At 37.2% G+C, this 25,266-nt stretch overlaps 1 protein-coding gene across 2 annotated transcripts in view; it reads left to right on the top strand.

The window, feature by feature from the left end:
• The first annotated feature begins 315 nt into the window (after positions 1-315).
• The window catches only part of SLC7A11 (solute carrier family 7 member 11), a 142,836-nt gene continuing 117,885 nt past the window's right edge, over positions 316-25,266 (top strand). Inside the window, exons 1-5 of one of the 2 annotated variants that reach the window (XM_081077957.1) lie at positions 316-907; positions 4,420-4,546; positions 8,300-8,415; positions 15,678-15,803; positions 19,320-19,419. In XM_081077957.1, coding sequence (XP_080934083.1) covers positions 631-907; positions 4,420-4,546; positions 8,300-8,415; positions 15,678-15,803; positions 19,320-19,419 — 746 coding nt within the window. In that variant the 5' untranslated portion in view covers positions 316-630. The remainder of the gene's footprint in view (positions 908-4,419; positions 4,547-8,299; positions 8,416-15,677; positions 15,804-19,319; positions 19,420-25,266) is intronic. The other variant, XM_081077956.1, reaches the window with a different exon arrangement.

The raw sequence follows: 25,266 nt of genomic DNA, 5'->3' as shown, positions 1-25,266 counted from the left end.
TTTGTTTAAAGAGCTTTTGTCCCTCGCTAGGAGTTGCTTTAAATCTCTGGGAAGGTCTGTTCTGAATTTACTACTTCTGCATCGGTTAAGATCGCTTTTAAGTGTGTGCTTTGTTCTCTGAAAAGCTTAGGTCAGTTGAGCAACATGCTGCTACTGTTAAAAAAAAAAAAAAAAAAAAAAAAAAAAAGAGCTGAGTAATGCTGGAGCCTCCTCCCGCGGCTGATGCAAACCTGGAGAATTTGCATCATCATTTAGCTGGAGTAAGTTGGTGTGACAGGCAGGAGCTTAAATACCAGCCCAGGAGGAAGCTGAGCTGGTCTGTAATAGAGCGGCCGCCGCAGCCACCGCCGCAGCGCAGAGGTCGTCAGGCGGAGTGGATGGGGGGACGGGGGGAGCCCCATGAACACACAGGTGTTTCTGAGGAGTCATGAGATAGCTGTGAAGGAGAAAAGACACCTCTGAGTTTTTACCTGTGAACACAGTAGCACCGAGAAAGACAATCTGAAAGCAAAGAGGAAGAGATTGGTCAGTCACACCAAGAGACACCAAAGTTGAAAGTTTTAGGTTTTTCTTTTCCTTCCCCCCCCCCCTCCGTTTCATTAGCCCCCCTGCCTCCGTGTTGTCAGTACAATGGTCAGGAAGCCTGTTGTGTCCACCATCTCCAATGGAGGTTACCTGCAGGGGAATGTTAAGGGGAGGCTGCCCTCCCTGGGCAGCAAGGAGCCCCGCGGGCAGGAGAAAGTGGTGCTGAAGAAGAAAATCACTTTGCTCAGGGGCATCTCCATCATCATTGGCACCATCATTGGAGCAGGAATCTTCATCTCTCCTAAGGGCGTGCTCCAGAACACGGGCAGCGTGGGCATGTCTCTGATTATCTGGACAGTCTGTGGGGTCCTGTCACTGTTTGGTGAGTGCAGCTTCTTCGTGGGGGTGTGTCTGTGGAGTTGGGAAAGCAACAGGGTCCTTTCTCAGGAGTGAATGAAATGGCCAAGGCTACGTGAAAGTTTCTGACTTTTGTTTAGGTATGCCAATGCCCCCAACGCAGTGTCCACTGTTGGCAGGGTCCCAAAATCCCTCCAAAGTGCTTTCTGTGGGCTGTACTCGCTTTTCCTAACTAAGACAGACTTTTTTTTTTTTTTTTACTTTTCTCTGTGGCGACCAGAGCAAAGGATCACTTTGATGACCCGGGGAAATAAGTGTATGCTCTCTGTACAGGGCGATTGTGCTTGGTTTGTCTGTTTGGGGCATCTTGGCAGCTGGCACGCTGAATGAAACACCTGTGAAGTGAAACGGGACGTGGCCTATTTAGACATAGAACTGAATGTTCAGCAGAAGTTTTATTGACCTTTTTATTGGCAAAGCAAACGGTGGCAGTCTTTGCCTTTTTAATTTTTTAACTTCATACTCTTGTCAAGTTCCCTAGTGTTCTTTCCAAAGTCCTTGACGTGGAAACCTGTGTGATGGCACATAACTGAATCCCTGTCCCAAGTGGGTATATGTATTGCAAGGATCTGAGCATATTTCGGATCTTTTTCAGCCTTTCATCTCCCCCCAGTACCTATAAACTTTTGCCATATAAATTGTAGAACTGGAATTGTGTGTTAGTTTGCTGTGCTTGCCCAGATCTGTTTTCTTTCTTTATGGTTTACTTGGTCTATAGAGACAGAGGTAATTTGTCCACCTGTTTGCTGAGCTAATCTGAACACAACTGATAGAAGAAACATGATTATTAATTTTTCTTCAAGATCTAGATCTCTTCTGTTGATTTGACAATTGATAGTAAAGAGGTAATAAGTTCCCCTCATAAAGTGAACAGATTAGTAGAAAGCTACATGAGTTAGTTATAAAGGTGACAAAAATTGGTGAATGGTCCAAAAAATAAATTGTATTGATGCTATGGGGTAAATGTCTAAGATACATTTGCTCTTCTCAGGCAAATAGTGTGTTTTGATTCTAAAAGACACTACTCTTTAAAGGTACTAGCTCTTTGTTATAATTCTAGGGCCAAATGCTAACTCTTGTCCCTATATGTATGAGTCTATTCTTTTTTTAGGCCTTGTGATGTTTGAATGCATTGGTTTGAGCATTTGTCTGGAGAACTTAGATTGCCATTATTAGACATAAGGTATTTTAAATAAAACTTGTTAAAACAAAGCCTTAGTGTAGCAAGACCTATGGAGGAACTATTTTTTTTAGATTTTTTTTCTAAAAAAGAGTTTGTGGTATTCATATGGGCTAGCATGTACATTTATAGACCAAGAAAAACCTAATTGTTGATTGTCTTAAATGACTTCTGTGCACTCTCAACCTGTAATCTTGCACAAACCTGGGTATATCCAGAGTAAATCAGTGTCTAGTAGCAAAAGCCCTAACCAGATTGCTGGACTGTGCATATTATGTGCGTGCAGCTCCCACTATGTGACTCCATTTTTTGTACTCATTGAAAGATTTTTCAGATATAATAAAATGGATCACTTCAAGCATTGAACTAGTTAAAGTGATATTGACTTGTATTCTGAAAATGTGCTTCTGCAGAAATATATCATCTCAGGCTCAGGGGAAAAGAAAAGCTAAAGGAACTTAGTGAAAGTTACTAGTCTCTTGAGTTGGTATTCTTTGATTACCAATTGCAGGGAGTGTGCCCCTGTGTGAATCTACTTATCTATATTTGTACTACATTTGTCACTTAAGTTATTACAAGCTTTTAGACAGTACTGCCTTCCTAACAGGAAGCAAAGCAAAATATAAATAAGAGGGAAAAGTTCTTCCTCTTAAAACTCTAGAACTCTGGGACCAAAAGTAAAGAATCTATATATTTGGTTTACAGTTTTTCTAATGCCAGGGTCAATGCATAGATTTTTACATTCTGTTTTGAACTTTTTTCATCAAGGTAAAATGGTTCCGGAGCTTGAGAATTTCAAATGAAAATCTCATCCTTCCAGAACCCAATTTAAACTAGAGCAAACATCTGGAGTTTCTGCAAAGCAGATACTGGTCTAGATATTGATTCTCTGGCAACAAATTCTGAGGTACTTAAGACTCTTTCCAATAACATTTTATATTGGTGCTTTTCTGTACAGCTTACCAACATAGCAACTGGTTTCCAACAGAGAGCGAATTGTGACTAGTTACAATTAGTTATAAATAGGCAAACTGTATCAGTCACCCCCAAATATCAATCTGCAGACTAGATACTTTAGAATTATCTGTGAAATTTTAAAAATAATAGATTATTTTGGATCCCTCTATTGGAGAATCTGGACTCTTTTGGTTAGAGTTAGTGGGTCTGGGTATGGCCTTAGGGTCTACTTTTAAAAATAAAAGTGTCTTCCTGGATTCTGACACAGTGCTAGGTTCAGGAATAGGATAAGCGATACTAAAATTTCACTGAATATTCAAATTATATTCATGTTGAACCATTTTACCTGAACCTTTACTGAATAGCACTGTTTCCCACACCTTCAGTCTCTGAAGTCGCTCAGGCAAAATGTGCGTTACATTTGAGTACTTAGCAGTATGGATAGAAGTTTTCACATAATATCAAGATATATTTTTCATTTTCTTAATTATTAATTAATCAAATTAGTAGGTGTAACTATATTTCATGAGGTGATTTCCATGTGTCAGGACCAATACTGCCTTGCCACCCGTTATCACATTAATACATAGAAGATGAAACTCAGGTTTTGCTCAAGTCCATGTGAATTGTATTGCTAAATGTTAAAATTTGGTTTATAATTAATATTACCTCATGTAATAACTACAACTTATAGCATATTTTTAAAGGAATATTATTTCAGCAACCCAGAAGAAGTGTATACTTCAAAGACATCCAAGAAAACCTTTTCTAGAAATAGAATATCTGAGTTAAAACTCATTTTGTTGACAAACAAAGCATATCCTATAAAATAAATAAAGCTTCAAGACCTGGAGTCCATTCTTTTCTGAAGAATGGATAAATTTTCTTTGCTTTGAGATGCTACAGAAATATCATTTATTAAAAGGATTCTCAATATAATGAGGTCAGTTTGGGATAGTTATTTGTCCTGGTGTGAAGTTATGTTCTAAAAATCAGTTAGTATTACTGGTATCTGTCTTCTCTTTTTCCCAGGTCTGAGATTCAAAATTCTTAATAATATGATGTTGTTTTAGATGTTTGTCAAGTTTGTCCTCACCATTTCAAGTAAACTTATATTGTTTGACTAGAATGAACTAGATCTCAAATTTAAGGCAGTTACAAGAGTAATTTGGTGGCTGTTAACAATTAGATGACTGTTATTTGTGTTGAAATGAGGATGTTGTTTAGACCAAAGGAAGTAGTAATATCTCACGAAATATAAAAATTGCTGTGTCAAATCTACTTCTGAATGACTTAGTGATAGTTTAACTTTGTACCTTTTTACTATAAATATTTCACAGGAGCCTTGTCCTATGCTGAATTGGGAACAAGTATAAAAAAATCTGGTGGTCATTACACATATATTCTGGAAGTCTTTGGCCCATTACCAGCTTTTGTACGAGTCTGGGTGGAACTGCTCATAATACGGTAAGAACATAAATATTAAAAAAAATACGGAAAAAATAAGCCCATTTATTACACCGTTCTTTGAATCCCTGTGATTATTTTAAACTAGTAAAAACGTATGTTTCATGTGACTATGTTATAAACGTGTACTTCAGGACATAAAGTCTGTGATGAAATACCTATATTAATTAGTGTTTTTAATGCATTTAATTAATATTTTGCCACAGGCCATAGCTTGCCAACCATGCCTAACTTTTTTGTAGCTGCTTTTCTTTAATTTTCAATTATTCTCTATGATATTTCTCAGAAAGATGTTACCCTGAAAGGATTTGGAGCATCAAAATCCACCTTCATTAATCATACTTTGACTGGCCAGACAAAATTAAGTGTTAGGCTAGGAACTGGGATTTTCCTTCCTGTAGATTGCACTATTGAGACATTTCACTTTACTCTGTTTTTGTGACTGGGAACTTTCTGTGCCTCACAGCCGGAGCAAGTTATGTAACCTTAGTGTCTCACAATCACGTTTTATACTTGACAGGAAGTTAAGCCTTCTATGGACATAAATGACTCACTCCCTCACATTAAAAGAATCAGTGAATTACAGTTACGCAAATCTTTTTTGATTTTATTGTTGTAACAGTGTGTTCCTCTTCCTGATTGTCTTGGTTGAGAATCAAACCCAGTCGTGCTAAGTCACTCTGAATAGCAAATTTCCTTCAACTTCCTGGGAAACTTAGGGTGTCATACGAGAAGTTTCGAGTATCACCGTTCCTTTAGGTTAATTGCTTTTACAAAACATGACGTGCACATTCTGATTACAGTTTGACAGAAATAACTAGGGAAACTTGTTCTTCCTGTAAACTTATCAGAAATAACACAGCTGAGAGCTCATGTGAGATTTTATCCCGTTTCATGGCTAAGGGCCAAAGGCAGAGCTATAATAAGAAGCATCAACTTAACACTAATGATTTTTATCGTCTTAGGAGCCTCTTTTCTAATCAAGGGCTTCAGAGTAGTATTTACTTCTTTGTTAAATCTGTTCTCATTTTAAACAATTTGGCATTATTCAAAACTTGTTATAATGAATAATGAGAAAGAGTGCTTTGTTCCTTTTGTAAAATCTGGGATTTTCCTGGGATGTGCCTTCCACTCTTTTCTGACGATCTGAATCTTACTCTTCAAAGGTCCACTTAAATTCTATCTCTTCCCCAGTTAATTTCCTGTTCACCCTGGTTTATGGTATTTCTTTCCTCTCTAATTCTTCTGAACAATGCAATCTCTGCTTCTCCTTTTGACATTGAACACGATATCTTGTAGTCTTATTATTTTAGGTGTCTATATTCTAGTTCCCTGTTAAAACTGCAAGGATTTCAAGCATATAAGACCAGGTATCACACTTTTTGTAACCCTAGTTACTTCAGTGCCCTGAGTGCTATAGATATTAAATTATTTTGATTAGTAACTGAAAGTTCAAGGTTATAATGTTTCGACTATAGCATACTCAACATTCAAATGAGCACACTACTTATTTAGAGAACTGCCTGTCAGTATGGTGGCTTTGGAACCTGACAGAGCTGGACATGAATCCCTCTTCAGCCCTGTATTGGTTGATGGGTTTGGCTAATTGCTTGGCATTATGATGAGCATGGTCATTCCATTTTCAGTGGCACAGATACAGTGCTCATTCATTAATTTATTCATTCCTCAAACTGCTACTGAAGGGTGAATGGCAAGTTAAAGAGACCTAAAGTGGAATGAGCCACAATTCCTGTTCCCAAGTAGCTCATAATCAAATATTACTTTAACTACTAGGGAACTTCTCTTCATGGTGTGTGTGTGTGTGTGTGTGTGTGTGTGTGTGTGTGTGTGTGTAGAGGAAATTACCTAAATGTATGCTAGATTCTTTTTTTACTGGGTTTGTGTATGCCTTTATAATAATGAACTCACATTGCTCAGTTGCTCTTTCAATCAGAGTAATGAATCTCCTGAAGGGCGACAAGATACCTATGTACTTTGACATTTCTGTCGACAACAAACAAGGTACCTAAATATTAGGTTGGTGCAAAAGCAATTGTGGTTTTTATAATTGAGAATAATTGCAAAAACTGCAATTACTTTTGCACCCACCTAATACTTACTATTAAAACTCTACTTCAGATAAAGACAGAAATAATCTTGCCAGAAATAATCTGTAAAACATAGATTTCAAAGAAAGAAATGTCCCACATTAGTACGTAGCAGGGATCATCAGATTGAATTCACACCTTCACCATATATTCAATGTTTATTGGGTTTCCACTATCTGATAGACATTATACTGAACACTGGGGATAAAATAGTGATCAAGATGAATGCAGTCTTATGTTCATGGAGCCCAGGGTCAAATGAGGGAAACACTTATCAATCAAGAAATCACACAAGTGAATATAAAGTTGCTACTGTGGTAAGCACAGTGAAAGAGAAGCCATGAGGTTGAACGAGAGGATATGCTCTGGGAGGTCTCACCCAATCGGAGGGTTGGAGAAGCCTCCTTGGGCAAAGGAAGATTGAACCAAGATCTGAGGTGTAAAACACTGGCAATGCATTATAGGGGCTCCAGGCACAGGGTATTCAGATCCTTCTAGTGTGAAGAAGCAAACTGAAGAGGAAGTGAAAGCTTAGATCAGATGGAGCCTTGAAATGAAGGATTTTTTTTCATATCTTGACCATGTTTGGAAAGTACAAAAATGACATCAGATTTTAATGTATATGTCAAAAAGTTTATAAATGATGGAGAACAGGAAAAATAGTTCCTTTTTGGAGGTTGTGGGGAGGAGGCGATGTCTAGGAAAAGAAGAATATCAAGAAATGTATAGTGCCCTCTGCTACCAGCAGGCCAAGGTTGAAACACATATTAGTGATTGGCTTTCTAACAGTCTAGATTGGAAGGAAGAGAAGCTGGAAAGGAAGGTTCGCTGAGAAATTAGATAATCCCCGGGATTTGTCTGTGTATCCAGGGAATATGCATTCATATATACATTATCTAAACAAAAGAATGTGAAATTTTCTCATAGAAATAGTTGAAGAATGAAAGTGGGATGGTTTGTTACCAATTTTGCTATATACCTGAACTTATTTTATTTTCTTATTTTAGTCGTATTTTCTCACGTGTGTAAAATTACAAGAGTACTTTTATTTTTCAACTTACACTTTGCATCTAAATATTTCTGTGGAATTAAGAATCATCTCTTGGCTCTTCAAGTTTTTGTCTGGAAAAAATAAGAATAATGCAGTGTCAAGGATATAAGCATATGTTTTCAGTGAACACTTATAATACTAATTTTCTGTTGAGTTTGTGTCCATTTTCCTGACTATGCCCCAACTTATTAGATCTGTGGCATTTACACATTCTTACTGTGGCTGGAGCTTCTTGATGAATTATTGAGAAAAAAGACTGATTCTTGTGAAGCTAGTTCTGTTAGGATCTCAAGTAATAAACTAGATCTTTAAGGGGAAAAAAAAGTCCAACATGGGAGAGGAGAGGCAAAATTTATAGCACCTGTCCTTGTTCCCAAGGAAATTTGAAGTTCAAAAACTAGCCACCATATTTATAGTCAATATTTCTTTTGGAATGTTGATGACAACCTAATCAAATATGGAGTTCTGAAAATCAGAGACTTTCATATTTAACATGTTCCATATGCTGAATAAAAAAAAATACCTCAAAGTAGGAAAAGTTTAGTGAAGATGTATTGGTTTTTCTGTAGTAACCTAAATATGTATGTTTTCTAGCCCTGCAGCCACTGCTGTGATATCGCTGGCATTTGGACGCTACATTCTGGAACCGTTTTTTATTCAATGTGAAATTCCTGAATTTGCAATCAAGCTCATTACAGCTGTGGGCATAAGTGAGTATGATAAGTATAAATATGAAAAAAAAACAGACACAAAAGTGATTGGAGACAAAAGTTTCTACAGAGTTTTTGCATGGTGGGACTGCTTTTCATATTGTGGTCTTTTTGCTTATAGTTCCTTGCTGATTTTGTGTTGGAAAATAAAGAAAAGAATAAGGATTTGGCATGATCCCCGATATTCCATTACATGCCAGTTTTCCATTGGGTCAATAGCCATGATGGCTAATCTTTTAAAACAGGCAAACAAAATTCACCTTGTTAGTAAAATAGAAACTGGATTATAGCATGGATAAAGAGACATTTATAGATGGAAACCCAATTATTTTATGGATTTTTTAAAATTAGAAATTGTCTTTCCTCATCGATAACATATCGAATTATAAGCGATGTATCCTCATGTAATGATGTTTATATGTTGGGTGTGTATGTTGTGTTCATACATTTTATAATGTTAGCAACTGTCACTCTCTGTGTTATGCGCTTAGCTCCCCATTGATGGTCATGATAAGAATCTTCTTTCTACATTTGATTATTAGTAGCATTTATCAACCAGGAGTTTTCTTTGACTAAGTTTGAGCTACTTGGACATAGAAAGTTATACAGAGATAACTGAATTTCATACTCATGAAAAAAATTTTAGTTATGTCATATATACATTATGTCATTTATCGTACATTATACATTATCGTACATATACATTATATTATTCTCTTCATTTAATAGAACAATGAAGAGAACGATGCACTTGTGACAGCAGACAGATGAATGGGTTAGTTAGCAGGAAAGAGCTAGGAATTACACATAAAGAGATGGTAGTGAGATTCCAGCTCAAGCTCTGAAGGCAAACAACCTGGAACTGAAACGTGGTGTCACAATTTCCTAGTTATGTGATTTGGGCCTAAATATTAAACTATTTTAAGCATGAATTTTATTTATTGATAAAATACCTGTGAAAAAGATCATTTATCTTGAATGGATGTAGAAAGATGAAATTATGTCAGATTTTATAGGCCTTCAGCAGAACTTGCCCATAGAACGTTCCTGATAAATCTGGTGTTCCACTAAGGAATTGGATTAACAGCCATTGTTGGGCCTATTATATTCTGGTCCCTCCACTGACTGAGGCAGAATCATATCACAGTGATTATATTTGCAAAAGAAAAAGGTAGGGGCAGTGTTTTTGAGAGCTCTGTAAATTGACAAAAGTGACTCATTCAAAGCTACAACCAGCAAACTTCAAATAGATTCTATGTAAACATTTACATAGCCACAAATATTGCCCACTTTGGCCTTGAAATGATGAGATGGGTAATGATAACATATTACTATTTTGGTAAGTCCAGAGACTCTTCTTATTTATCCCAATCCTATTAAAGTAAAATTTTGTATTTTCAGAGGAGTAACGGGAAACCGTTCAAATCAAAAGTTTAAAGCAATTACATGTAAAGATAATTATGTTAAGGGTTACTAACTTCTGTAATAGACATTGGTGATAACTAGTTAACAAAGAGGCTGTGTAAATCTTGGATGGACCTAGACATTTCCTTCTATTTTTGCCATTAGTTATAACATTCATTTACAAATTTTGATGTTCCTTCTGCAAGCTTGAAATTCTGAGGAAATGTATTCCTACAATCAGAAGCACTAAAAGAGAAAACTGGATATTCATATGACTCAGTGGGAGGTACTGTAAGTCGATGACCTAATTGGGAAAGTCAAACTGTCTTTGAGGGGAATGCAGTTTGATGGAGCAACAGGAGGTGGAGATGGAGATAGAGAAGGAGAAATTTACCTGGGGCAAATTTCTCACATTCTACATTATTCAAAATGAAGATAGGTGATTTTCTGCCTGCTACCGGTGGAAGGTTGGTGAGATATGGAAGGTAGAGTTTAATTGCATGAATTGCTTCCTTGTATTCTTGCGTTAAGGAAAGAGTTCCTGGTAGTTTGAAATCTCTAGTTCAAGTATAGAAGAGCAAACCTAATGGATCGTGTTATAATCAAGTCATAGAAAAAAGAAATTTCAAGTTTTTTGAAATGTTAACCAACCACCTGAGAAATGAGAGTGAAGTGGAGGTGAGGAGTTTTAAATGTTAATTTACTCCTCACGCCCCGCCCCTCACCTTTCAAAAAGCACAAAGGTCCCAACTTATGGTGGTTTGCCTTATGATTTTACAGCTTTATGATGATGATACAGAAGCAATGTGCATTCAGTAGAAATCATACCTCAAATTTTGAATTTTCCCGGGCCATGCTTAGCATTGGCAGTTCTCAGGCACAGATGTGTGATCAGGAGGATAAACAACTGGCACGGGAACTGTGCCATGTACTGTTTCTGTGCTTTTTGGATTTTGTATTCCCAGCACACTTAAGGTAGGCTAGGCTAAGCGATGCTAGTCAGTAGGTTAGCTGTATCAAATGCATTTTCGACTTAACGACATTTTCCTTTGACAATTGGTTTATCTGGAACGTAACCCCATCGTAAGTACAAGATCATCTGTAGTCTATTTTATTTCGGTCGAATTAATAAAGATGGTAAGTTTTGCTTTTCCAAAGACCTCTCCATTCTGGAAATGGCACATGGAAGTGTAACTGGGACATCTTATCTATTCACCTTTGACACTCTCCTCTAGCCCAATACTGACATTTGTTACTCCCTTTACCTTCTGTGGAACTCCATGAATTTTCACTATTTTTTGTAGTTTCAAAAAGCATTGAGGTACATAAGTTGAGTATTTAAAATGCTATGTAGTCTCTTGTTCTAGTCTCCTTAAACTAAATACTAAATCAGTGTACACTTGAATGGCAGAATATCATAATAATAGAACTACTTGCCTCACAATGTGAGGTCTAATCCCAGATCCATTCTTAACCACCTCTCTGAGTGTCCGTTTCCTTACTAGTTTAGTATATGTAGGTAATCAGACAGTACTGCCTGCCCAGCTTCTCATATCTGTGGAAATAATTAGGGGAAGCAAATAAAATAACATGTTGATTGCATTGTGAGAAAAAAAAAAAAGCCAGTTCTATAAATGCATTGCTGTATTTTTCTTCTCCAACACTGTATTTTCCTGACATGAAAGAAAGTCTAGGACCAGTTCTGTGCTAGCATTTCAAATATAGCACGTGGAGTGGCTCCATTTAAATCTCCTGAAGTCTGGCTCTTCTTGATCCTTTTCCACAATAACTTAAATTACCAAGACGACCAATCCATAGGTAGATCTGCATAGTATTGAAAAATACAAGTCCTGCAGACAATAACCATTTTCTTCAGGAGGATGACAAATAAAATGTGGATTCAAAGTGTCCTGAAATCCCAGCCATGACAAACATGAAACTCAACAGACTGGAAGAGCCACCAGGATTTGGGAAGAACTAGGTGTACTAGTGACATCATGTACTTTGTGCTTTTGAGTTACTTCCTCCTTGTTATCCACATGAACTGGTGGCAAAAGCGTGGACTCTGGAGTCAGCCCACCTGGACTCCAATCCTGTCTTCACACTTAACCTGTGTGAACACAGGCAAGTTAACCAGTGCCCCAAGTCTCAGCGACTCATCTGAAAAACAAGGCCAGTGCCGGTAACCATGAGGGTTAAATAACGTTATCCATGTGAAGTCTTTGCATGATATCTGCCGTATAATAATAGTTTACATTTATTCAATGCCTACCATTTTTATTCCCAATAGAGAGATCCTACGTATAGACTGTCGCTCTGCTTTCCAAGGTGTTTTTTGCTACACATCCTCTTCAAAATGTGTAGCACCCAGGAAATGCATGCTAATGTAGAGATAAAGTCAGCCCCAGCAGCTGTTGCGGAAAAACAGTGAAAGCATCCACTTTTCTCCACCATATAGCATCCATATATTTTTTATCCCTTTAGCACTAAGCAGTCAGGAGCCAGGAAACACTTGAGCCTGGGAGAAAACCCACTTTCTCCGGGCTCAGTAATCTCACTCTGCAAAAGCCAAGACAGATGTGTCCTGAATTACAGAAGTGTAGCAGGACACACTCACCAGTCCTTGAATCACAGCATCAGTCCTTTCCCAAATGTCCTCCTCAGATACAGCTCCCTTGGAATATGTATTTCTTATCTCCAAGATTTGGGCATATGGCTTTCATGGCTATGTTTCAGTTCTTAGGAAACTGACTCATAAATAACAAACACATTTATGCCCCTGCATTTTCATTTTGGTAACATTTGAGCCAAGCAAAATCATCATCATCATCGTCATCATCCCAAATTGATAGATGTATCAGCTGATGAAAGAATTTCCTACTGTGTGAAGTCAGCAGTTATTCTTCAAAGGAAGGAAAACTAGGACCAGAGAGCTTGCTCAGATTTCTTTGATTATTACATGGTGAGTAGATAGTGTATAAAAAACAAAGTGGATATTATTTGTTTCAGAGACTCAGAACACTCTTGGATTTTGTAAATCCCAAATCCCTTTTCAATATTGTTGGATAAGCGACATACAGAGATTTAAATTTCTCTGTAAAGACATGTGATGAACCAGAACTTTCGGCCACGTGAGGACCTTCACACTGCCTCTGCGTTGGCTGCCTTGTTTCCAGTTAGGCTGTATCTTTCAGGTACACCTCACTTACAATTTGGTGTACCAAATGATGACTGCATTGTCTGGATGTTCAGATAAAGTGGGATTTTGAGAAATGTTTGGGAGAGATCAGTCTTCACCAGAATTTTTATTTCAGCTGTCTGAAAGCAAAGCCAGATGAGATTGTCAATTCATAATATTTGTTTAATTTTGTGTTCCATTTTTCCTAAGAAGACTTCATAAAATATAAAAGAAAATACCAAATACTTATTTTTTTTTTATTGCAATAGGCATTAGGTACTCACACTTTCTACAAAGGTAACAAACCCGCTTTCCTCTTCTCAAATATATAGATAGAGATTCCAAAAAATAAGAGTGTCTCTTTCTCTTTCTTCTCCCTCTCCTTTCCTCCTTTTTCCCTCCCTCCCTCCTTTCTTTTTCCCCTTTCACTTGCTTTCTCCTATTCTCCCTTCCTCTCTATGCAACAGCTCTTTTCTACGTGGAGTACTTTCAGAAACAGAGAATGTTTTGGGTTTTAGGACTCTGCTTAAAAAAAGAACAGTGGTTTTGGTTGGTGATGGGAACATGAGTTCAATTTTTTTTTCAGGCCAGTGCTGAATCTCCTTAACTGAAAAAATAATCCTTTTCACATGATAACTCATTTATCACAGGGCCATTTGCATAGAAAACGTGAAAGAATTACTGGATGATGAAGATGAGAGCAGAGTTGCATTGAATTACCTTCCATTTATAAATGCTTTATACTGGGGAAGGAAACTAATTTTATTTTTTATCCCTTCTCTTATAAAATAATTCATTTTGCCATTAACAATGGGCCTGTTTCTTCATGTTTTCTGCTTCAAACATAATAAAATTTTCCCTTAACCTCCATGTAGCTTATTCAGCACCAGAATTTCTGATCATTCTCTTCACTACTCCTTTGAAAACTTTCTTCATTAGTAAACCGCTATTTCACTTTGTGTGGGTCTATGGAGCCCTTATTTTTCCCATCTTCAATTTTTTTCAAAAATGAAAATTGCTCTATTATTTTTTTACTTAAAATATTGCATGTTCATTATAAAAGTTATAAAATAATGCAGAATAATAAATAATAAAAATTGAAAATTATTTAGTGTTCTTTCATCTATAGATACCTTCTGTTAATGTTTTCATAAATACTTTTTCAGGTATTTTCTTTTCTGTCTTTGGGTCTGTCTGTCCATCCATTCATCCATCCATCCATCTATCCATCCATCTATCTCTATCACTTGCTGTATTGCTAAGTAATATATCATGAACACCCTTTCATATAATATATATGAGTAGCATGATTTTAAATGGCTGCATAGTAAACCATTAAAAAGATGTAACTTAACCTTCTTTTAGGGGTCTAGATTATTTTTAAATTTTTGCCATTATATATTATGTGTTGACAATGTTTGCACTGATTCTTAAATTCTGAACTGAGCTAGTGATTATATCAGGCAGTGGGAAATTATGAACATAAGTCATTGCTGTATATAAGGAAAACTCCCTATTACAATTCAGATTATAAGAATTCTGTTTATAATGTTTTGTAAAGAGTGTGAAGCTGAAATCCACTGTTTAGAATAACGTCAGGCAGTCACTATAGAGGAGTCTAGGAGGCAGCATCTTAGAATAGCATCATTTATTTAACACCACCTTGCTTGAAGGTTATTTCATTTATTTATTTATTTATTTATTTATTTATTTATTTATTTATTTATTTATTTATTTATTTATTTATTTATTTATTGTGTGTGTGTGTGTTTTAACTGAGGCTCCAGCTCATTCATTCATTCAACAAAACTGAGTGATTGTCTTCCTGGGCCGAGCATGAGGCTGGATGCTAGCAACACAGAAATGAATGCTCTTATTATGTCCTCAAGGTTCTCGTGGTCCCCACCATGTGGAGAGTAGGCAGTTGAGTACGGCTCAGGAGACTGCAGGAAGCTTCATTAAGAAAGGGAAATCCTGCTGGCGTCAGACCCAGTGTTCATCCTAGCCTGGGAACTCGCATGGACTCGTCACTCACCACCTTTTGTTCCAAGTCCCAAAACATGTCTTGGAAACCTCTATGTTTAGGGTAGGTTGAAAGTCACTCTTTCACTTGCTCATTGGAAAGTGGAGAGGAAAACCAAAGGTGCTGGCTGAGACTAGTCCTGAGAGTGAAGAATAAGATCCAGGCAACTTCTGGACATCTTACTGCTTCTTGAGTGTGACTCCGCACTGAGATGTGACCCGGCATGCAGTCATGGAGGGAGGAGATGGTTATCTGCTGTGTCAGGCTGACGAGCCACTTTCAGCAATCTGATTGCGTGCTGTGATGACTTCAGGATTTACTTAGAAGATATATTTATATAATCATTAAGGCACTGAATGTATGTTCTCTCGTCTGTCAGAAAGAACAAGAGATGACTTCTTACCGTCTGGAGGTTTTATCCAAGCTTCTCAAACTTTAATGTACATAAAAATCATCTAAAGATCTTGTGGAAATGCAGATTTGTATTCCTTAGGTCTGGGGCGGTACCTGAGATTCTGCATTTCTAAAATGCTTCCAGGTAACACCAACACCTCCGGCTTCATGGATGGCACTTGGAGTAACCAGGACCTACATGTCTTCATGCCAATGAAGATTTGCCTTTTGTAACTTCATCTGTTTTTTTTTTTTTTTTTGCAGCTGTAGTGATGGTTCTAAATAGCATGAGTGTCAGCTGGAGCGCCCGGATCCAGATTTTTCTAACCTTTTGCAAGCTCACAGCAATTCTGATAATTATAGTCCCTGGAGTTATGCAGCTAATTAAAGGTATGGACTGAAAAGTAAATGCTTTTTAAAGAACGTATCTGCTTTTCGTCTCTTCTAACACTAACTTTCGCTTGTACTAGCAGAATCCCTTAATTAGTTCTGCTTGTGGAACTGAGACTCTATATTGTCATCTAATTGATTTGTAAGGCTGCTACATTTGGGGTGAGTGGGTATCTAAATGGCAAGAAGAGCATTTAGACAGGGCCAAACAACAACATAAGGCATCAGTGAATTCTCGGTATGAACTGTCTGAAGTAAAACCTCAAAGTGGAAAAAGAATATGCCATTACACTACAGATACATATGTCCTCTGATTTTTACGTTAAAATAGTTCAATGATAGTAATGCAGATTTAAGATATTTGGAAAATAATGAAAGATAATCAATTTTTTTTTTTTTTTACTTGATGGTTACTATTCCTTTTACCTTGGGAATGGAATCCTGAGAGAGAAGGGGTATCGAGTACGGGAATAGCATTTCCAAAAACCAAGTATTACCTGGCAATAAAAATAGTTGTGAAAGCTTAATTTTTATTGCTACCTGATTTGTAATGTAAAATCTGCATTTCTATAGAAATGTAACACCATTTCTGGGAATACTTACCTTACAGAGTTGACTGTTTAGTAGAAAAGATGAGATGGTTGAGGGGGTGATGTCATTTAGAGTTTTCGTTGTTTTAGGGAAGAAGGCACATATAGTTGCTCGTATTCAGTAGAAATTGTTGGAAGAGAAGGAGATCCAGGTGAGTTATTTAATTAGCAAAGGGCATGATAGTAGGAAATAAATAGGAAAGTGAGATGAGATTGTAAAGGAGTGACACATAACTTGGGAGTGTTAAGTATTTATTGTTTACATTGATACTGCCTGCTCCAAGAAAGGGAATTTTTTGAAAAATGTAATGAAGTTGCAGGACAAGAATTACACAAAACAAAAGGGAATGCCCAAATTCAGCATTAAACAATAACAAGCAAGGAAAGATCCATCACTCTGTAGCTGGGGAAAGGGAGCTGCTGTTATCCATTGAATAAACCCAGTGGGAGACCTTAGAACTCTTCTGGCTAAATGTTTGCATGGAATCCAGCAACTTTGGCCAACTCAGAATAAATACAATAAAGAGAAGACATGAGCTCGCTCTTCTAATTCACAGTGGCCTCCACAGAGCTGGCCTGCTCATATCTGATCTATGAGAAATGTAGAAAAAAATAATCAGTTTTGTTAGTGCTTTTTTTTCCCCAGGCTAACTCTTTAGTCTCCTATAAAGGAGTTTCTTCCATTTTTGGAAAGTGCAGGAACTCTGGGCCACTGACCCTATTTTAGTTCCAGTTTAGGTTCCAAAAGATGATATATTATCCTTTAAAACTAAGATTTTCTTTCTTTTTCTTTTTGGTATAATGTAACACTGTAGTCAGTTTTTAGCACTTATTTATATATGTGTGTGTGAGGTGAGATGAGGTTGCCCAAATGTTACTGTATTGCAAAGTCCTTGAGAGTGGAGGTCATGAGATATCTTTTAGATCGTTTTTGGTACTTACACTACAATGACCTTTAATTCAGTCTTATGACATCAGTGCTTAATATGACCAGGCTTCCTCATACATCTCCTCACCTAGTAGAGAAATGCCCGGAGAGTATTACTACATTTAAAGTAAATTTTAATATTTTGGAGAGCATTCTTTGCAGGTATATTTACTCTATTACTATAAAATGGTAATTCTTTATTTCTAACTTGATCACATAGTTTTCACATTAATTTGAAACTCCAGGGAGGAAAAAAATATGACTAAGTTTTGTGCACTTATTTCTACTTTAATCAGACTCTGAAAATATTTCTAGTCTGTATTTACGCATGAGGATTTGTTAAACTTTTCTTTGAATATCATGACTGTCATCTTCCTGAGACCTGTGTTATGCATCCAATATTTTCCTGAGGTTTAGAAATGCCTCTCTCTTGTAAACTCTCAAAATGGCATTTCTCAGAATCTGTGCTTGGGATCCACTCTTTACAAGATTTGGTTTATCTTATTGATTATTCAGTGCTGTGCTATTAGGAATATTGTCCCTTTAGGCCAAGGAGATCACAGATCATGATAAAAAAAATCACAATGGATGTTTTTATCTGACTTCCAGTATTTATAGTTCCTTTTTATAAGGACACAGATGTTTTTGTAAAACAGGCATTTCCAAATTTACTGTATCATTTTTTAAAAAATGAGCTACGTTTGGGAATTGGATGCTTTGAGGGAAAAATCATTTAGTGTATAACTCAGCATTCTCCATTTTTTATCTCAAAACTCACACATATTACATATTGTTGCCTGGGCAACCCAGGCAGCACCTGAGATTTCAGTGAAGAGAGAGGATCTCATATATATCAGCCACCTCCATCCCTCTTTTATTTACTTCTGTGAAGACCAATTTTGAAACAAAGTCACACTTTCCATTTGGGTAATCTCATTTGCTATTTTCTTTGGAAAGACTTTTTGTATGCTTAACTTTGAATATAAATCTCAATTTTTATTTTATTACAATTATCCAAAAGGAATACAAGAAAATGGCCCATTGTGTTTCACAAAGTACAGAAAAATGTGATGAATGAAAATGTTCCATCCACATGTTGATGCAAAATTTGTTAAAGCTTATCTATTTCAAAGTTCAGTATCATTCTTTTTCAGTGTTTTTAGAAGGAAACTGTGCCATTCTCTAGGACAGCGTCACTGGAATTTCTCTGTAAGGAGCCAGATAGTAAATATTTTTAATTTTGAGTGCCATGTGGTTTCTTCACAACCACCCTACTCAAGGGGGAAATCAGTCACAGACTCATATCAGCCATGTTGCCTAAATGAGTGGGCCTGGCTGTGCTCCAGTAAAACTGGATTTGCTGGGTGGAGGGCAGATTTAGTTGCAGGATTTTTCAACCCCTGTTGGTGTCTAAGGAACTATAGGGGAAAAGCAGGAAGAAAATTAAATGATGTGAGAAGGTGATTCTGGGCTTTCTTGCCACCTCCTCACTGAAAATAGACCTGTGAGTATTTCTTCCCCAGCATTATATAACCTTCATTTTAAAGAATTCTGTCATGCTCCTATAAACTATAGTTTACAGGAGATCCTTTACTGTGTTTCCATGGTCAAACTCTGTCAAGAGTAGAGACATGTTCAAACAAACGATTGCTTTTTAAATGCCCCTTTCTCTTGGCTATAATTTTATTATTAGGTTGGTGCAAAAGTAATTGCAGTTTAAATGGTTAAAAGTAATTGCAAAAATTGCAATTGCTTTTGCACCTACCTAACAAAAGGGAAATGTGAGGTAGCTTTAGTGATGATCAATACACTTTTGGGACTTTATGTCTAAAATGAATACAGTAGATAAAGTTGGCCAGGAACAGAGAGTAAGAAATCTAGACCTGAAACAGTGTAGTTTGTCCCCAACCTTCCCTTCCACCCCTCATGTTTATGATTAAAGAATGAATAGTAACCAATTCTTTGTCAAGTCCTAAACTCTTTCTCTTCTCATTGCAGGGCAAACACAACACTTTAAAGATGCCTTTTCAGGAAGAGATGCAAGTATTATGGGACTGCCATTGGCTTTTTATTATGGAATGTATGCATACGCTGGCTGGTAGGTTGATATCTCTAGTAGTGTGTATAGTTTATTAATTTCTTAGAGAACTTTGATTTAGTACCCAGCAAAGGGCTAGGCACATGTGACTAGTCATAATCCAATGCGCTTTACTTTACTTGAAGTAAGAAAGATGGGATGGCTCCCTTCCCCTCCATGTATGACTTAACGCAAACATAACTGAAGTTTCCAGTCGAGGTGACTACCAGATTTAGCCTGATGTTATAAAAAACAAACAAATGCTGGGTCTTAAGAACCAGTACAAATCACTTATAAATATGGATCAGTAAGGACACAATGGTGCCACGAGGTATTAAATATCAGTATTTTGTCAGCTGAGACTCCAAGGGTGTTTACAAATAGTCGATTAATTGATTTTTCTCCACCTTCCCTTGAGAAAGAAATAATTCAGACATAAAAATAAGTAAGGTGCTCCTAGGAGGTAAAAGGGTGCTGTAAAGGTAGGGAAGGAGAAACCAAGAGAATGAAATCAGTTGTATTAGATAATCTGCTACCTTTTAAAGGGCCTTACAAATTTCTTAAAATGCCCTCAACATTTGAAAACAAAATATGCAGCCAAGGTGGTTAAAACAACTGTGACACAGGTACAAGTCCTTTGATGTGTGTCCAGCTGTGATACCTTTCTGATTGAAGCATTAGAACTTTGTACTTATGCCTTGCTTTGTTCAGGAATTTGAATAACAATAATCATGGGTAAGAGGGGTTTTTTTCCTAATTAAATTTTATTGATCTAGTAAGATTTAGTAGAAGTAATTGTGACAAGAAAGCCCACGACATGGAAAATTATTTAAACATCAAAATCAGTGTAGTCAAATTATATTTCACTCTTTGGTTAGTAGCAATACAATGTCTTTTTTTTTTTTATTTATAGAGGTAATAGTAGTACAGGTTTAGCTATGAGAATGTTCTATGAGTCTAAAAATAGTATCAGGGAACTACACTAGGTCAAAGTTTGTGTAAATGAATTTCAAACACAAATACAATTTCCTTTTATTTAGTTTTTAATATTTCACATCCCAGCTAATACATGGAATACAAAACATATTTCAAAATAAATAGAGTGTATAGCCTATTAATCTCATTGAATTAGGAAAATATAGCATTAGAGGAGAATTAGGAGAGTATAGGAATTTAATTAAAATATTTCACATGGCTTTTGAAGCAAACTATACTGGAAATTCATTAGACAATTGTGGTTTTAAGGAGTCTAACATGAAATATTTGTATACTCAGAATATTTTTGTAGCCATTGTGTGTAAGCATTAGTCTTGAATCACTCAGTATTTTTGAAGTCTTTTTATTATTGTCCAAAGCACAATGTGGTGCTGGTCAGAAAAAAGAACGGAGTTGTGATCACAGGGTTAGTAGCAGAATCAACTGTTCTATGGCCATTCAGCCTGGATCAGAGCTCTGGAGCCCTGGGGCACTGGCCAAGCCGCTGGGAAGGTCACCAGGAGGCACCAGAGCAGAGCGGGAGGTGGCAAAAGCTTTCAGCTGGAGCCAAGTGTTGGGAGCCGGCAGCATTCAAACAGGAATGTGGGATGGGGACGTAGTCACAAGGGCGATTTGAGTAATTCCATTGAATGAAGTTTCTTTTGCTTGTGAGTACCATGCCTCTCTTCCCACGGAATATTAAAATCTTCTGTCCAACTCACTGCCCCCAGACCAGCACAGAATATTCAGGGCCACTGCTTCACGTGGTGGAGCAAAGCTCCGTCTCTGTAGGCTGTGGAGCGCTGATGGATTGCTTCACTTATAAACTCTTTCCCTTTTGGAATCATCTCATTACTTTAATATTTAGTTTTATTGCTATTGAACCCAAAATGTTTGTCTTGTTAAAATGATTTAAAAAGACAATGTAGGTGATGCAAGCACACTTTAAATTGTCTTTAAAAAGACAATTTAAAAAGACAATGTAGGTGATGCAAGCACACTTTATTTAACACTTCATGAAGTGGGCAGTCTCCACTCTCAAGTGTCCAGGGTGTAAGACAGGAAACTTTGATCGGATCAAAAATGAGGAACAAGGAAGAGAAAAATAGAAAAGGAATAAGGAACAAGGAACTAAGTATAGAGCCCAGAGTAGGCTTGGTCTCTGGGGATTGAGCAGCTCCATTTTGGGCCTAAAAATTTCTTTCAACACTGTTTACAGGGTAAATGGGGTTTCCATGAACCTTTATTTATACTTTGACCCATATGAACCTCATAGCCACTCCCTATTTTAAAGAATGGGAAGCTGTTGATTTTCTTATATTCTAAAGAGTTCAATCATAGGATTGGAAGTTAGGGCCAGGATTTTAAAGGAAATGTTATACCAGTGGCTTACATAGGGGGCAGATAATTAACTGGATTTCCATAACAGGTTGTTATGCTACCTGAATGCTACTTTGCGGATAGGTAGAAATAATCTGGTTGTTAATCTATGGCCATCTGGTTTAGAAAAAGGAAGTTGTATTTAAAAGAAACTTCATTGGTTTGGTGTTCCAGAGGAAAAGTTATTATCTGGATATAAATGGAACAAGATGGAGACTAAAAGAGTTTCAAGGAGGGGTGTGTTTATTCACTTTCCAAGTGTGATCCTGCCTCTCTGACCTCTCTCTGTCTTTCATGACGGAATTAAAAGACTGGGTTGTGGAATAATAATTGGGGCACTATAAATGAGCCTCCACTCCCTCTGCTGCTGCTGTGACAATGTTTGATTGAAAAAATAATAAAGTATGGGTCTTTCACAGAAGTAGGACAGAAGTGGCTATTGCCATGAGAACTTAGCCACCTAGGGTGTAAGGAAAAGCAACAGACCCTGGGCCTGGGGGTGTAGCTCTGGTAGAATTTCACCTCCTACATGTTGAATAGGAAAAGGACACTGCCAAACCCGGATCTGAATAGAGTAGGCTTTTGGCTGTGAGAAGTGCAGGACCTTTTGGAATGATGAAAACTCCTTCACAGAGACATGATTGGGGGGGAAAAATCATTAACCCCGTCAGGTCACAGAGTTGGGTCAGAACAACTTAAATATTTTTGCCAATGTCTCTATTCAGAGAAATACGTCTCCCAGTCTCCCTTGTAACCCAGGAGGAGAGCTCAACCCATTTCAGTCCTGTATCCTGATGCAAAGCTAAATATTGCTTGGTGGGATTTTTTTTGTTTCTTTTTTTTAAACCGTGTGTCTTCGGTGTCTTTTTTTCTCCCTTTTAAATCCTATCCTCAGTGGATTTGGTCTTTCTAAAGCACCTGCTGGGATTATTTTGTACCACTGTGTCAAATCTAATCTGCAGAATAAGCTTCTTTTTAAAATAATTCACGTAGTTAGGTCCTGGAATGCACTGTCAGCTTTGTGGTGCCTTTTATACACAACCATGGAACAGCTGAAACAATAGATCTTCTGAACATTCTCTGAAGGCCTTGAGGAAATGTAACGCCAAGAGAATGCCCTGAACTCGTTGGTGGAGGCTAGCAGAACATAAAGGTGTATTTCCCACAGGATACACACGTTTGGACCAAAATAAGAAGCTTTCTCCTCCCCACCCTGCCCCAAACCCTTTTCTTTTTGCTATTCTCTGGAGCTATGGCAAATATGTGAAATTGCATTTTTTTGTTTTTGTTTCTGTTTTTTCATAAATACTTTCATACTTTCTTTCTTGCTTTAACATTGTTGGGAAAAAAAACAAAAAACCAAAAACAGAAAACAATGTCTAATTCAAGTGTTAAGAAGGAACTGGCTGTTTTTGGCATGAGAGGCCTGGAAATATATTAATATCTTAGTTTGTGTGCGGTTTTGTTTGTTTGTTTTGCTTTTTGCATTTTCTTTCTGTACTTCCCACTACATTGGGCTTAAAACAAACACATCATATCCCTCAAGTGCATATTCCAGATAGACGTATTGATTGTTGCTTGCCTTCCTGGTATAACTACAACCTCTATTTTTTAGACACACACACTAGTCATTAAAATAATATCTTTGGTTGATAACTTTAGATTAACTTTATTGCTGTTGTGTTTTCAGCTGTTCAAATGTTTCTACTTACAATGTATCGTGAAAATATTACACACCTTAACTTTGTTAAAAGACAAACTGAGGCATATTAAAATTTTTAAGAATTTGAGAAAAAAAATCGATTCTAATTGGGCAGCATCCAATCTAGCAGATAGAAAGAAGCTTTGAGGATCTGTACAAAATGAAAGACTTTTATAGGCAGAAAGAAGCGGGAACAAGGAAGTTATACTAGACCAAAAAAAGCAGGTTGGTTATGGCAATGTTACTTTCCTGTCTCTCAGGCAGATCATCTAACTAGTGCTGGTCAGACAATTGCTGATTGACTGGTTTCTGATTCCATTTCTGGGAGAGCTGAAACTAAAAGTAAGCCTCAGTTTGGTGCTGTGGGCCTTAGCATAAGCCACTCCATTTTGGACCTATTGTCTTGTTTTTAACCATGAACATCAACTGCCTACTTGTGAATTTTGATGAGTATTTTTATAAAGATGGAATAAGACAGGTTTTCTCATCTTTGTTTTAAATCATGAGAAGTTTTAAGTATATTAAACATTGATGGATTAATATTCTAGCCATTTGGTTTTAAATTATTGAGAATTTGTACCTATAGACTAGGGGTGTCAAAACTGCGGCCTGCGGGCCAGCTGTGGTCCGCAATCCATTGTTAATTGGCCTGCAGCAAATTCCAATATATTTAGTTTACTTAAATTTACCAGGTGAGGCAATACGTACTTCACCTTGAGTGAGTGGCCTGGTTGTTTGTGTATTTTACCGCATATAGCCCTTGGTAAAAAAACGTTGAAAAAAGTTTGGACATCCTTGCTATAGACCATGCTTTTTATGGACTTACATAATTGGTATTTTACCTTCTAAGGAACACTAAGAGAACACAACAGTATATTGAAAACATGATTTTGTTATTCTGTGGAAATTTCCTAAGCCTATGAAATGAAGAGGGGGAAAGGTCTTTATATGTTCAGTTTTCCCCACCTTCATGGGCCAGTTATCTATATATGCGTATCTGAGGATGGAGTCTGCCTAAGTGTTATATCTTAGAACCTTGAGAGAGAATCACAGGGCTTTAAATGGTCTCTGGCAGGACCTTTACACTGGAAAAAGAAGTCAAGGATGAGAGAGGGTAGACATCCCTGGATGGGGTAAGTAGAATCACAAAGTGAAGGAAAGGAATCTGAATTTCTCTAGGGCCATACCTTTAAGATAATATTTGCAATCCTATAGAATTTGAAGGTGGAATATCATTTGCCCAGATTGCTTCTTGTCACATAAGAGACGCAGAAAAGTGTTCAGGACTTGGGAAATATTCAAAATGCTCTGCTCTTTAGTCAGCAAGATCTAGTGCAATGACTAACAATGTGCCTAAAATTGGCTGCCTATATGCACAGAAAAGAAAAATAGCTATTTCACAGCCTTGTGACTTGAGGACATTTGATGGGATGCATGCTGGAAACCAGTGAATTGAACAGGAGAAGTGCGAATTGAGAATTTAGTATCTTTTATCCCATTTTTGGTTCCTACTTGCCTTCTGTGTTTATATCTAGAAAGCCAGTTCTAGAGCGATGCTGTTGTCATATTTCTCTTGCCCTACACGTTTTAGTCGACTTGTCACCACTACTAACATCTGGATTCTCAGAAGCCAAAGGCCATCTTGTGCTTAAATTCCATTCTCACTCGCCCTAGCACACTTGGGGCTGCAGAATACTAAACTGTTGCTCATTCCCTGTGTATAGCCCGGCCATACTCCTGAGTTCATGTGCTGCGCTCAGCCTGGAATGTCCTTACACCACTTCACCAGGGTCAATGTTAAGCATTTTTGA

The sequence above is a fragment of the Rhinolophus hipposideros genome, assembly GCF_964194185.1.
Source record: "Rhinolophus hipposideros genome assembly, chromosome: 16".
NCBI lineage: Eukaryota > Metazoa > Chordata > Mammalia > Chiroptera > Rhinolophidae > Rhinolophus > Rhinolophus hipposideros.
This window is presented reverse-complemented; position numbering and strand designations above follow the sequence as displayed.